General features: G+C 32.5%; 1 protein-coding gene across 1 annotated transcript in view; it reads right to left on the bottom strand.

Annotated features, from left to right (window-relative positions):
* Window positions 1-16,246, bottom strand: part of MDGA2 (MAM domain containing glycosylphosphatidylinositol anchor 2) — a 639,286-nt gene that overhangs the window by 87,337 nt on the left and 535,703 nt on the right. Inside the window, 2 exon segments of the mRNA XM_031952914.1 lie at window positions 1,020-1,178; window positions 2,381-2,536. Coding sequence (XP_031808774.1) covers window positions 1,020-1,178; window positions 2,381-2,536 — 315 coding nt within the window.

Below are 16,246 nucleotides of genomic sequence, written 5' to 3'. Positions count from 1 at the left end.
CCTTTAGTTTTCAAAAACAAATGAAAAATCAAATAGATAATACAAGTATTATCTATCATTTTATCATATTTTTTGGTTTAAGTTGGAGAAACAGAAGTTCAGGAAGGAGATTATATATCTATATGTATGTGTATGTGTACTCATATATATGTGTGTGTGTGTGTGTGTGTGTGTGTGTGTGTATAACTTGTTCAAAATGGCATTGCTTTTACACGCTAGAATAATGACTTGATAATAGGTCATTTGATTCAAGATCAAGTTCTTTCTCTATCAAAACACTGCCACTTCTCATAATATTGCCTTTAATCACATTTATAAAACTAATGGACAATATAAATTTTATATTATTATTGAGTAAATATAAAAAGAAGGCCTCCGCAATGTATGGCACAGACCACAGACCAGGCAATTATGGGAAAACATGGACAACAAATAAACAATGGATGAAGGTGTCACAATGAAGAAAGCAAAAATCAATTTAAAAAATTTAAACATCAATTATCTATGACCAAGTCGGAAATGATAAATTCCTTTATTGATGGCTCTATGAAATTTAAGACAAAATATTTATCATTCCAAATTTCAAATAGGATGAGTTTTGCAAACAAGAAAATGAAGGTTCTAAAATTAATACAATATGACTATTTTAAAACAACATTTCCAAATATGACAACTCTTCCATTCTCATTAAAATATATTACATAATTTGTCAGCTAAATGTCTAGTATGAGAAACATGAGCTAAAATCTTCTCCAATATGACTTTAAAATTCATCCCTTTGGAGATTTTACTGAGTTATTCTCCTTGGGGATATTAGGTTTGGTTGCTACATTTGACTTTTAATTTGATTATAAATTTAGAGAAGGAGAAAAGAAATATTGAACTTCTGAATAATTATTAGAAAAATTGTTGATCAAAGATCCATGACTATCTTGTACAGAATTAATTTTGATTGTTGTTATGACATTATTCACCTCATTTTTGTTTTGAGATAAACATAGTAGCTCACATTATCTTACCTATATGTTGTCCATACATGTGATAAAAGAAGCTGAAACAATATGCAGTATTTGTGGCTCCATAAGGATTTTTGGGGGCTATGCTGAAAACAGGACTTAGTAATCTGGCTTTTTCTCCTTCTAATCTGGGCCGAGAGGTCTCAATATACATATAATAACCTAAAAAAAAAGAAAAATAAGCTTAAGTTATTTGAATACTGGCATTTCAACTTGGTGGACTTGGTGGCATAGTAGAATGCCATGCCTGGAATCAGGAAACTTATTTTCCTGTGTTCAAATTAGTCTCAGATACTTAATGGCTGTGTGATCTTGAGCAAGTTATTTAACATTTTTTGCCTCAATTTTTTCATGTGTAAAATGATTCAGAGAAGGAAATAGCAAATCATTCTATTATCTTTGGAAAAAAAACAACAACAAAGAAAAATCCAAATGGAGTCATGAATAATCTGATACAATGGAAAAATAACTGAACAAAAATATCAACATGGGGATTGAAGTTAAAAGTAGAGCTTAAAATTATTAAATGATATTTATGTTTTTCATATCAAATGAATATTGATGGATTGTCTTTTTTTAAGCTCTAAAAGTTTGTAGTTGTGTGTACAAATGTCAGTTTTGCCATGATAGTAGTAATTTTAATATATGAAATCTATAAATCAATATGCTGACGAACTCAACAATGAGAAATAAGACTGCATTGCCCATACAAGTATAAAAAATTCTTTGGATAGTACTCATTAGTACCAAAAATAAATGAATGCAAATTTAGAAGTTACACATAAAATAATGAAAATTTTAGTCAATTGGTTGAATAATTCAGGTTTAACAAATTACAATTGTTTGAAAAATTCAGATATTGAGGCAAGAATGGGGTTGAGTCTTTATGTTTTAGATAAAGTCCTCTATTTTCTATCTTGCTTTATGAATGATCTTATGGGATAAGAAACAATCTAGAATATTCAAAATTATCTTAAAGTTTAGTGTCATATAAAGAATAATGCAGTAGTTATATCTTCATAATTACTACATGGTCAAAAACAACTTCATAAAAGTTTTATTCCAATTCTACAGCAATAGGTTGTCTGGCATCTCATAATCATTAATTAATTAATAATATTACCAGGAAATTGGCTACTAGGTGATAAAATTATTAGTAATAATATTTGGAGAGATTGCAAATATGTATCAGTGAAAATAATCTCTGAGGATGAAACCAAACCATCTTGAAATATTGAAGATAATAGAACTATAAAATGATTGCTGAGTCTTGCACCAACCTGGCATTAATATTGTATTTTAAGTGCCTATAGGTCTCTACCTACCTTCTATTCTGAAGACTTTCATTCACAAGGATTTCATACCTTCTTTGGATCCAGTGCGATCTGCATTAGGCCCAGTATTGGGGGTATACTTTGTATTTCTAGTTGCAGTACTTTGCTTTGTCCAGTCAAAATTATCTGTATCATCTTGAGTGAACAAACAAATGTTACCATCTTCAAATCCACAGTGAAACTCACCTGTAAGAAAATTAAATAAACTATATCAAAAATTTCAATTCTAAAGCACTATTCAATAATAATAGTTAATAACATGAGTTAAAGTAGTAGGATTACAATCACCAATTTAATTTTAAAATCTCAATTTTTAAGATAGATATTAATATTTTAATTTTTTTGTCTTTCTTGGAATTGAAACTCTTAGACCAAAATAGTGGTTACTTCATCTAACACACAAAGAACATGCTTAGAGTTGCCTTTTCTGATTCTAATTACTATTTAGGATCTTTGAGACATGCTTCTAGTCATGTGGTTTCCCAGATCTGACAAAATCTTGCATCTTATGGAAAACCTCAACTGGTCTTTTGCTTATCCTTCCAAATCCCTAGATGTCTCCAGAAATTGCTTTACTTAAAAAGAAAAGATATCTTCTGTCTCAGTCATCTAGGCTGCCACATTTCCATATGAAAAGTAGTATACTATTTTTATTGTTTTTGACATGCCCCAAATTTCTTTCTCTTATTTTGCTATGTCATTCACTTGGAACTTGAACTCAACTAAAATGGACTTTCAACTGGAAAAACTAAAAAACAAAAGCAACTCTATAAAGCTACTAGGTTTTTTTTCTTTAATTTCTAACAAACCTGGATATAGCTTTGATATTAAAACTGGAGAAATATTCTGGTTTAGGAAACATAGGTTCAAATTGCACCTTGGTCACTTACTATGGATAAGTAGCTTCATTTCTCTCAGCCTGTGTTTTCTTATTTTTTAAGTAGAAATTATAATATTTATACAAAGAAAATATTTTTAAAACTATTAACTGTAACTTATCAACACAGTTTCTGTGACTTTAGGCAAAGCATTTGAAAGTTTGAACCTCACTTTTTTCCACTGGTAACATGGACATCATAATGTCCAATCTTTCAACTTCAAAAAAGCATTATAAAACTGAGTCAGGTAAGTTATTGATAATTTAATTATACTAAGGATTTTCCTATTTTATTTATAAGTACATATACACTGATTCTGCCTCGTTTCTTGCTTTGTTGACATTACTATCATAATTATTACCTGTGTGACCCTGGGCAAATCACCTCATCCTGTTTGCCTCAGTTTCTCACAGTAAAATGAACTGGAGAAGAATATGGCAAACCACTCCCATTTTTTTGCTAAGAAAATTCTAAATGGAATCACAAAGAGATGTACATGAATGGGAACAGCAACAAAACCAAATTGTTCACCAGTAGGTTTGTACCAATTTACAATTCCACCAATAAAGCGTCTGATGTATTTATATTCTCAATCTCCTTCAGCATTTGTCATTTTAGCTTCCTCAGAATTTTTTCTAATTTGTCTAATCAACAGTAATTTAAAACTTTTTTTCATATTACCCAAGATAAACTTTCTTCTTCTGAAATCTATTTATATCTCTTGCATATTTTCAATTAGGGAAAGGCTCTTATTTTTGTAAATTTGGTAATTATATATATATATATATATATATATATATATATATATATATATATAAAATATATATATATAAGAAGTGAGATATAAATCAGAGAAATTTGCTATAAATTCCCCCCAGTTTTTTTTCTCCTAATTTTGACTTAATTGTTTCTCTTACTCTATAATATGATTATCATTTATTTGGTATTTAGTTTATTTGGTGTGATATGGAATAAGTAATTAAGGTAGTATTGTTATTTTGATTTTATTGACTCAGTTTTCCTTTGAACAATTGATATATCTTCAGTTATTAAGATCTGTCTTTTTGTGTATATAGAGTATTTCTAATTGTGTTTATATAGATATAGTCTTGGAATGTACTTCCAAGTATTTCTTAAATACTCCTTTCTGTCAGTTGCTATTTTAAATGGACTTTCTCCATCTCTTTCTGCTGTATTTTATTGAAAATGTATAGAAAATGATGATTTGTGTAGGTTAATTTTATACTGCAGCTCTGCTAAAATTTTTCCTTTTTACCCTAGTTGATTCTTTAGGTTTTTCTAAGTACATCATCATCTTATCTGGAGAAAAAGATAGTAGTTTTATATCCTTTGTATGAAGGAATACTAACTCATTCAATTTCTTGTTATTGCTAGGATTTCCATTACAATATTGAATAATAATGTTGATAATGGACATCCTTCTTTCACCCCTGATCTTACTGGGAAAGCCTCTAGCTTATCCTGATCATATCTAATGTTTGTTCTTGGTTTTATAGACACCACTTAACATTTTAATTTAAATTTTAATGCTGAATTTACTGTCTAGTATTTTTAAATAGGAATGGGTATTATATTTTATCAAAAGCTTTTTCTGCATGTATTGACATAATCTAGTGATTTTTGGTTTTGTTATTGACATGGTCAATTATGCTTAGAGTTTTCCTAATATTGAATTAGTGTTATGAGCCAGAGCTTGAAACAAGGTGATAACTCAAGGGAGATGTTAGAATCCTAAGTGTTAACTCAATGGAATAGATACAATGCTTATTGGTTTACACGCAAATCTTTACAAAGTGATGTTAGTTGCCTAATTTAGCATGGTACTTAGCAAATTCTCTAACTCATTAATGTATTTAAGTATTCATTGGAGTTCACAAGTATGGGAGATTCACAAAGTTAAGTTTGTAACTTTGTGAATTCACACCTCCCTTAATCCCTCCCTTGGAGGAGGACTCAACCTTTAAGAGATCATATATAAGAAGCTGACAGAGGCTCAGTCAGTTAGTTCAGTTGAAAAGATTGAGAGGGGAGCATCAGTTGAAGATTGAAAGCCATGAGTCAGAGTTGAGGCAGAAGCAAGGGACAATCTGCAAGAGCTCTTGGAACCAAACAGAGAGATAGGCCTGTAAGCTAACCGGGCTTGGAAAGAGATAAGAAATAAACGTTTGGATTTTATTCATCTGGTTGTATTTGAGGTGATTATTACTTGAAACTGAAACCAAGGCTGCCTCCAGAAAACCTCCCCAAGAAACCTGCTCTCAGAGAGAACCATCTTATACAAAAGAAGAAGAACACCACTTTTGGCATCCGAATGTGGGGTAAAATCCTGATTCCAGTGGAAAAGTTCCGATCCTGATTCCAGTGGAAAAGCCTCTGATCCTGATCCAGTGGAAAAGTCTCCTCAACCCAGAAATTAGGGTGAGTACAACAAAGAAATTTTATTAAAAAGAGTTAAAGTAGAATTTCAGTTAAAATGGGACAGATGTTTAGAAAACAGCCTTCTGTTTCTGTTCAAGGAAAATGTTTAGAGAGCATTGTCAAAGTTATGAAAAGCCAAGGTTTGATTATAATTTTGCAGCAGATCACTGAACTTTTAGCATTCATCCTTTCCTTCTCCACTTCTCCACAAATGAATCCCTTTTTCTCATACTTCTGTTTTTTCTTCTTAGATCATCCTAACATATATAGGCAGCTGGATGGTGCAGTGGATAGAATACCAGGTCTGGAGTCAGGAAAACTCTTTTTCCTGACTTCACATGTGGCATCAGACACTGCTAAGTCTGCAATACTTACACAATATTATGTTTGCATCCATGTCCTCTCAATAGAGACTCTTCCTTCTAACTGCCCTAATAATGGTAAAAAAAAAAAAAATTTAGGGGCTACATGTATTGAGAATGTAAAAAAAAATTTATCCTTGTCAAATAAATCCCCTGTTACATATCACTCATTTACTTTTATAATGCTCTCTTGAGCCTTGTGTTTGAATGTCAAAGTTACTATTCAGCCCTGGCACCAGAAATGTTCCTATTTCATTAAATGTCCATTTTCTCCCCACCTCCTTGTAGGATTATACAATATTAAGTTTTGCCAGGTATATTATTCCTGGCTGTAATCCTAGCTCCTTTGAACTTTAGATTATTACATTTAAAACCCTCCAATCCTTTAACATGGAAGTTGCTAAATCTTGTATGATACAATTTGTAGTTCCACAGAATTTTAAGTTATTTTTTTCTGGCTGCTTTTAGCATTTTATTTTTCATCTAGAAATTCTAGGTTTTAACTATAATATTTCTAGAAGTGTTCACTTTGTAATTTCTTTACCTTATGGTTTTAAGACATCAGGGAAATTTCCCTTTATAATCTTTTGATATATGATTTCTAGGGTCTTTTTAAAAAATCATTCTCAGATAGTCCAACAATTCTTAAATGATCTCTTCTCAGTCTACTTCCATGGTCAATTAAGATATTTCACATTTTCTTTTTTCCATATTTTTGATTTCGTTTCTTCATGTCTCACGGAATCATTAGCTTCTACTTGCCTAATTCAATTTTTCAAGGAGTTATATTCTTCCCTGATATTTTAGCATTTGGCCTATTCTGATTTTTAAATTTTCTACTATGCTTTCTCTTTCTAAATTCCAGACATGATGCTGCTTCCACTACATCCTGTGACATGATCTTGGCCAGTTCCATTTCCAATGTCCAGACTTTTCTCTCTGTCTTTCTAAACTTCAGTGGACAGAAAAATTACTCACTATGAATTTTTCTTGGCTTTTCTGCTCAGAATTTGATTTTACCTTTTTATATTTGTTTTGCAGGAGAAGTTCTGGGGCAACTCTGGTGTTGTGACCCTTTACCTTCATTTTTCTTAACTTTATTATTCAACAATAAATAATTGAATTCAATACAATTCAACAAAAGCATTTATCGAATGCTTTCATTTTGCTCAGCTCTGTGCTAAGCACTGGAGATACAAAGACAAAAGGAAAAGACTCCTAAATTCGTGTCCTCAAGATCTTTTATTTATTTTTTTTTTGAGGAAGGGACTTGGTCAATAGGTTAATCTGTACCACACATATTTATGCTTCAAAAAAAAATCAAAGGGGAGAAACCACTAATTTCAAATAGGAGGTCCAAATAAATTTTCCTATTGCAGGTTGTTCCTTAAATATACTTTAAAAGAATCTACAGATTCTACTCACTGGGAACAATTTATTCAAGGTATTCAGGGGAGAAAGGAATGTAATATTTAGGAAATGACTAGTCGGTTAGTTGCTTTGATTGGAATGAAGAACGTATGCAAAAAAATATGAAATCAGCCTCTAAAGACCCATTGGATCCCAACTATGAAAGGCTTTAAATACCAATCAGAGATGTTTGTATTTTATTCCAAAGGTGATTGGGAACCATTAAAGCATCTTCAGTAGGGAAGTTGTATGCTCAGACATGTAATATGGAAATATCAATGCTTGTAGCTTTGAATGTTTTGGAGTGCGGAGAGACTGAAGGCAAAACTAATTAAGAGGTTATGGCAATAGTTCAAGTGAGAGACAATTCACGCTTGTCCCTGAATAGGAGTTGTACCAATGAAAATTGGATCAAAAGAATTTGGCAAGCAATAAGAAATGAGAAATACAAAAGAATTAAGAAGATTACTCTAAGATTGCAATCCAACATGACTGAAAGAAGTGTTACTCCAAAGAGATACAGAGAATCTAGCAAAATGGAAAAATTTGGATATTTTGGTGGAAATATGGTGATTTCAGTTTTGGATATGATGAGTTTGCATGGCCCATGAGACACCTAAGCAGAGATGAACAGTAAAAAAATAAAGAATACCTCTTTGGAAAGAGTCAAGAACTAAATTTAAACATTATTTACATAGATGTCAAAGTTGAGCCCCTAAGAACTTAGAAAGCATATTTGACTTCATAAGTCAAATTGTTTTTGTTTTTTCCTTGCTTGGTCCTTTTATGCTCATTATAAATTAATCATTCTCTCTAAACTATAATGATCAGGGCAGCTAGTGAGTGCAGTGGATAGAGCACCAGCCCTGAAGTCAGGAGGGCCTAAGTTCAAATCTGGCCTCAGAAACTTAACACTTCCAAGCTGTGTGACCCTGTTCAAGTCATTTAACCCTAACTGCCTCAGAAAAAAAAGCTTGCCTATCATCTATCTATCTATCTGTCTATCTATCTTGCTATCTAATAAAGGGAGAGGGGATAGAATCAGCAAGACTAATATTTCTTTTTTTAAATCTGGCTTCTGGCACTTTCTAACTGTGTGGGAGTTACTTAACCCTACACAAGTCATTTAACCCTGTTTGGCTCAGTTCCTCATTTGTAAAATGAGTTAGAGAAGAAAATGGCAAACCACTCTAGTTTCTTAGCCAAGAAAATCCCAGAAATAAGATCATGAAGAGTCAAGTAAAACTGAAATGACTGAACAACAGATGAAATGAGTGAAACAAATTTGAAACAGAAGTCAAAGGATATACAAAAATAATTCTCTTTTCAAGGTGAAAATCAAAGAGATTATTTAGGAAATAAATGAATCAGTACATAGTATATTAGCATGTGGTACATAGATATTATTTAATAGTTCTGTGCTGAATTAAGAGTGTAGTGACCAACCAGTGTTCCAGAAGATTAATGATGAAACATGTGAGTGGTTTAGAATAACATAAAGAGAGAATCAAAGGGGTGGAACCAAGTTGGCAGGGTAAAATCAAGAAGCTGCTCATGCTCTTCCAGTTTCCCTCAAAAAACACATGAAACCAAGCTTTTGAACAGAGTTTGATGGAATGTGAAACCACTCTTCACTCAAGTAAACTGAAAAAACTTCAAGAAAGGTCAGTCTCACAGTTGAAAAGGGTGTTCAGCACAGGTCAGATAGACTCTGGGAAAATCAGTGAGAGGGTCTTAATCACAGCAAATCAGCAACTAAGATTCTCAGTTCTAGCTTAGTAGATGAGCAAATGAGTGGGGCACTGCCCAGTCCCAACTGAGAAGGCAAACTCTGAGAAACCAGGTTCTTTCCCAAACAGAGCAAGTAAAGCTATCCCCTATAAACATAAGGGGACCCCTATGCTCAAAGCCAATGCCCAGAGCTGCATAGGGAACTTGGGACAGCACTGCCTTTAGCTCAGGAGCAGAGCTCTACCATAAAAGCTAAAAAAAGAGGAAATACCAAAAGAAAAGGAAAGAAAATGAGCAAGAAACAGATAAGAACCTTGACCATAGAAAGCTACTATGGTTACAGGGCAAACCAAAACACAAATTCAGATTAGGATAGAATGTCAACAGAAGAAATCTCAAAAAGTAGTATAAATTGATTTCAGGCCCAAAGAGGCTTTTTTGAAATGCTCATTAGAGACTTTGAAAGACAAATAAGAGAGGTAGAAGAGAGAATGAGAAAAGGAATGAGAGGTATGCATGAGAGAATCAACAGTTTGGAAAAGGAAGGAAAAAAATTGAAGAAAACAACTACTTAAACAGTGGAATTAACCAAATAGAAAAATAGATACAAAAGCTAACTGAAGAAAATCCCACAGTATAAATTAGAACAGGGCAAATGGGAGTTATTGACTTTGTGAAGCATCAAGAATCAGTCAAAGTAAAAAAAAAAATGAAAAAATGGAAGACAATGTGAAATACCTCATTGGAAAAACAGCCAACCTGGAAATTAGATCCAGAAGAGACAATTTAAAAATTCTTGATCTACCTAAAGGCCATGACCAAAAAACCCCCTAGATAACACTTTACAAGAAGTCATTAAAGAAAATTGCCCCAATATTCTAGAAACAGAGGGGGAAATACTGATTGAAAGAATCCATCAATTACCTCTGGAAAGAGATCCCACAAGGAAAACCCCAAGGAGCATTGTTGCAAAACTCAAAAACTATTATCTCAAGGAAAAAATACTGTAAACTGCCAGACAAAAACAATTCAAATATCAAGGAGCAACAGTTAGAATTACTCAGGATCTGGTCAGCTTCTACAATAAAAAGTAGGGCCTGAAATACCATATTCTGGAAGTTAAACAAGAATTAACTATAAGATAATCTCAATAGATGCAACAAAAGCTTTTTGACAAAATAAAGCGTCCATTCCTATTAAAACATGAAAGAACATAAAGGAGAGGAACTGGATACATTCCCAATAAGATCAGAGGTGAAATAAGGATTCCCATTATCACCACTATTATTCAACATTGTACTAGGAATGTGGGCTTTAGCAATAAGAAAATGAAAAGAAATTATAGGAATTAGAATATGCAATGAGGAAATAAAACAATCACTCTGCAGATAACCCTAACCCTCAGAGTTTTTACCAGAACATAAAAAATTGCTCTTTATACTCACTGTCTGTCTCAGGGCAGGAAATAACCAAAATTACAAAGACAGAAATTTAGAAAAAGAGATAGAGAAAAAGAGAGAAAGAATTTTAATCAATCAAAATCTACCTTCTCATCCTCTATACCTATTCATCCATTGAGAATACAAGAAAAAAAATTATGCAAATGTATGATCAATTAAAACAAATTTCCCCATTGGTCCTGAGGAAAAAAAATACTTGGATCACCTGCATTCTGACTCCAATTGTACATCAGGAGGTGACACATGTGTTTCTTTCTTTTATTTTAGCAAGTTTATTATTTTTAATAAACTTTCCTTTATGAATCATGTTGTGAGATAAAAATCAGAGCAAGAGGGAAAAACCATGGAAGAGATTAAAAAAAAACAGAGAAAAGAAGTGAACATAGCATGTGTTCATTTACATCCAGAATCCATAGATTTTTTTGTTTTGTTTTTTGTTGTTGTTTTTGGTTTTTTCCCCTGGATGCAGATAGCACATTTTGTCCAAAGTCCAAAAGGATTTCTTTAGATCAATGAACTACTGAGAAGGACCAAATCTTTCATAGTTGATTATCATATATTCTTTTTTTATTGTGTACAATGTATTTCTGGTTCTGCTTATTTCACTCAGTATCAAATCATGTAAATCTTTCCAGGCCTTTCTGTAATCAGCTTGTTCATTATTCTTTTTAGAACAATAATATCCCATTACCTTCATGTACTACAACTTGTTCAGCCATTCCCCAATTGATGGGCATTCATTCCTTTTCCAATTCTTTGCTATTACAAAAAGACTTCAACAAATATTTTTGCACGTGTCAGTCCTTTTCCCTCCTTTATGATTTCCTTGGGATTCAAATCCAGTAATGGCATGCTGGGTCAAAAGGTATGCATGGTTTCATAGCCATTTGGGTATAATTCCAGATTGTTCTTCAGAATAGTTGTATCATTTTACGATTTTACCAACATTGCATTAGTGTCCCATTTTTCACAATCCCCTCCAACATTTGTCATTATCTTTTCCTATCATTTTAACTAATCTGAGAGGTGTGAGGTGGTACCTCAGACTTGTTTTAATTTGCATTTCTCTAATTAATAATGATTTAGAGCATGTTTTTGCATAAGTATAAATGGTTTTGATTTTGTCATCTGAAATTTTATTTTTTATTATTTTACTTATTTATTTATTATAAAATAATTTATTTTATATATTACACATATATAAAATAATAATATATATTATCTATAGAAAATATATATTATGTTTTTATTTATTTTTTATTTATAGTATTTTTGTTTATTATTTTATTTATTTTGTCATCTGTCTGTTCATATCCTTTGACCATTTATCAATTGGGGAAAGACATTTCTTATAACTTTGACATAATTATTTATGTATATATATATATGTGTGTGTATATATATATATATATATATATATATATTATAGAAATGAGACCTTTAGTCAAGAATTTCAAGGGAATTAATGAAAAAAAAATCAAATGAAGGTGGCTTAGCTAGCTGTACCAGATCTAAAATTATATTATAGAGCAGCAGTTACCAAAACCATTTGGTATTGGCTAAGGAATAGATTAGTTGATCAGTGGAATAGGTTAAGTTCAAAGGACAAAACAGTCAATAACTATTGCAATCTAGTGTTTGACAAACCCAGAGACCCCAGCTTTTGGGATAAGAACTTACTGTGTGACAAAAATTGCAGGGATAATTGGAAACTAGTATGGCAGAAACTAGGCATCGACCCACACTTAACACCATACACTGTAAGGTCAAAATAGGTTCATGACCTAAACACAAAGAATGAGATTATAAATAAATTTAGAGGAACACAGGATAGTTTACCTCTCAGACCTGTGGAAGAGGAAGGAATTTATGACCAAAGAAGAATTAGAGATCATTACTGATCATGAAATAGAAAATTTTGATTATATCAAACTGAAAAGTTTTTGTACAAACAAAACTAATGCAGACAAGATTAGAAGGGAAGCAATAAAGTGGGAAAATATTTTTACAGTCAAAGGTTCTGATAAAGGACTCATTTCCAAAATATACAGAGAATTGACTCTAATTTATAAGAAATCAAGCCATTCTCCAATTGATAAATGGTCAAAGGATACGAACAGTTAGTTTAAAAAACTTCATTTTTTACCTAGCCTTAATCCCTGAATGACTGCTACCTCAGACAAATCAGTTAAATACCTTAGCATAAAAGGCTGAGTTCTTCACTACACACTGCTCAGCTTGGTTAAGGTGACAGGAAAAGGTCATTACCTTTACCATAAATATAGGAGGGAATGTGAGAAAATCGGAATGCTACTGCATTGTTGGTAGAGTTATGAAGTGATCCAACCAGTCTGGAGAGCAATTTAGAACTATGGCCAAAGGCATCAAACTGTGCATATCCTGTGATCCCAAGGTGTCTCTAATGGGTCTGTAACCCAGATCATAAAACAGAGAAAAAGACCAACATGTGCAAATACATAGCAGCCCTTTTTGTAGTGACAAGTGGAAACAGTGGATGCTCATTAGCTAGGGAATGGCAGAATAAGTTATGATACATGCATGTAATGGAATATTATTATTCTATAAGAAACAACTAGCAGGATGATTTCAGAAAGGCCTGGAGAGACTTACATGAACTAATATTAAGTGAAGTGATCAGAACCAAGAGAACACTGTACTAGCAACAAGAAGATTATGTGATGATCAACTATGATAGGCTTGGCTCTTTTCAACAAAGAAGTGATTCAAGGCAATTCCAATAGACTTGTGATGGAAAGAGCCAACTGCATCCAGAGAGAGCATTAAGGAGACTGAATCTGAATCAAAACATTGTATTTTCACTTTTATAATTGTTTTGCTTGTTTCTTTTCTTTCCCATGTTATTTTTTCCCTTTTGATCTGATTTTTCTTGTGTAGCATGATGAATATAGAAATATATTTAGAAGAACTGCACATGTTCAACCTGTATTGGATTGCTTATTGTTTAGGGGAGATGGAGGGATGGAGAAAAATTTGGAACACAAGATTTAACAAAAGTGAATGATGAAAACTATCTTTGAAAGTATTTTGAAAAATAAAAACAAACTATTAAAAAGAGATTACACCAACTATTTTGCTGTGTATGGGGGTATTTTCTTTTTAGCAATGACTTCCTTAGAATAAGAGCCCAGTGATAAAATCTCTGAGTAAAGGTTAGAGACCTATTAGTCATTTGTTTGCAAAATTCCAAATTACTTTTACAGTACATTTACACTGGGTTTATTTTTACTCCTTTCCCCCCTAATATTACTTCCAAATTATATTTTGCTTTTTTCCCCTTTATAAACACAAAATTCCTTATATTAAAGAACTTCAATTTGTAGATTAATACTCTTAAAAAGTGTTAACCTTTCAATTCCTGTACTTGTTCATTTCATGGAATTTATTCTTCTATTCCATTTCAAGTACACACTGAGATGGTCATGCTTTTGATCTTGCCATTATCCACGAGTGTTTAACTTCTATGTTCATGAACTCTAAAATTCCTTTATCTTACTTTTTTTGTATTTCATGCTTCTTTCTGTCTGAATTAGTTCTGGTGGAATGGCAGAACTCACAAATATTGGGAGTGTAAAAAATTACCAGGAGAAGGTCATTTTGAAGATCTTCAGAAAAGGTCTGTTTCAATCGGGCATGGAAGGAGGTGGGCCAAGCACAAGAAGGCTGAGCACAGACAGTGCACAGTCCTGGGGTGGTGTGACTTCTGCAGGAGGGAAAATATACGGGAAGGACTGCACAGCAGTGTTGGCTACTCTGCTCTGGTCACAAGCCAGTAGCTCAGCAGAGAAGTTATAAAACATCCAACACAAACACAAAAAGTAAATGCCAGAATTTCATGGGACCTGACTACACCCATCTAGCACTGGAAGTCAGTTAGCACTGACTCAGTGCAGCTGCTACCTCTGCTTGTAGAGGAAGGTTGGACAATTTCATTTGCCTTAAAAGCAGATCCTAGGTTTTTAAAATGATGAGCAAAAAATCAAAAAGAACTCTGATTATAGTTTTTATGTTGAAAGAGAAGAACAGATTTCAAATTCTGAGTCACTAAAAGCAGATTGTCTTCAGATGAAAGCCCAAAGGGTGATATAAATTAGTTCCCATCTCACAAGACTCTGTTGGAAAAAAAAATTAAAAGGATCTTAAAAGAGAGTTAGAAGGAAAATGGGGAAAAGAAATGAAAACTTTGCAAAAGGATTTGGAAAAGGAAACAGATATTATCTGAAGAAAACTCCTTACAATTTAGTGAAATGGAAAAGGCATATAACAGCTTACAACATAGATTTGACTTTGGGAAAATGGAAATGGAAAAAGAAACAACTCCCTGAAAAACAAAATTTGTAAAATGGAAACAAAAATTACAGAAAAAAATAATTCATCTAAAAATTCAATTGGTCAAATACAAAAAGAATTTAAAAAGGTAAGTGAAAATAATTCACTAAAAATCAGAACTGAACAAATAGAAATGAATAACTCAATAAGACACCAGGAATCAGTCAAAGCAAAAACAAAAACATGAAAAAATAGGAGAAAATGTAAAATATTTATTTGGGAAAACAACTGACCTGGAAAACAGATCTAAAAGAGCCATTGTAAGGATTATTGAACTTACTGAAAACCATGATGAAAAAAAGAACTTAGACATTATCTTACAGGAAATCATGAAAGAAGACTGTCCTGATGTTTTAGAATAAGTCATCAATCCCCTCCTGAAAGATACCCTAAAATGAAACTCCAAGAAATATTGTGGCTAAATGTCAGAACTATCCAACCAAGGAAAAATATTGCAAGCAGCCAGAAAGAAACAATTAAAACACTGAGAAATCAAAGTAAGGATTATCCAGGACCTAGCAACATCAATCTTAAAGCATCAAAGGGCCTCGAATCTGATATTCCAAAAGGCAAAACAAATTGAAATGCAGCCAAGAATAAACAATACCCCTAAACTGAGCATTTTCTTTCAGGGAAGAAGATGGACATTCAGTTTAATTTATTCCTAATGAAAAAACCAGAATGAACAAAAAATCTGACCTCCAAATATATTTGAATTCTATAGAATTCAAGAGAAGCATAAAAAGGTTAAAAAAAGAACTCTTGAGAACTATATCTCTGTTATGGGTATATACAGAGAGTGCATGTATAATTTGATTTTACTGTTATAATATTAAAAAACTAGAGGTGGAAAAGGGAAAGAACATTGTATGAATCTTGCTCTCATCAGATTTGTCTCAAAGAGAGAATATTAGACATATTTGGTTTCAGAGATAAACTTCTCTAATCTTATAGAGAAGTTGCAGCGGAAAAGGAAAAGGGGAGGTTAATAGAAGTAAAAAGAGAAATAGTAGGGGGATGTTATAAAAAAAGGGGGAGAGGCTCTAAAGGGGGAGAGCTCCTTGAGGTAAGTGAAGTTCAAAATCAAAATACTAGGGAAGAGAGAAAGGGGGACAGGAAAGAGAAAAGCATAATTTGGAGTAAATAAAATGGTGGGAAATACAGAATTAATCATTTTAACTATGAATGTGAATGGGATGAACTCTCCCATAAAATGGAAATGAATAGTAGACTGGATTAAAAGCTAGA

Source organism: Sarcophilus harrisii, chromosome 2 (genome assembly GCF_902635505.1).
Source record: "Sarcophilus harrisii chromosome 2, mSarHar1.11, whole genome shotgun sequence".
Classification (NCBI taxonomy): Eukaryota; Metazoa; Chordata; class Mammalia; order Dasyuromorphia; family Dasyuridae; genus Sarcophilus; species Sarcophilus harrisii.
Note: the sequence above shows the minus strand (reverse complement) of the source record. Positions and strands in the feature narration are given on the sequence as shown.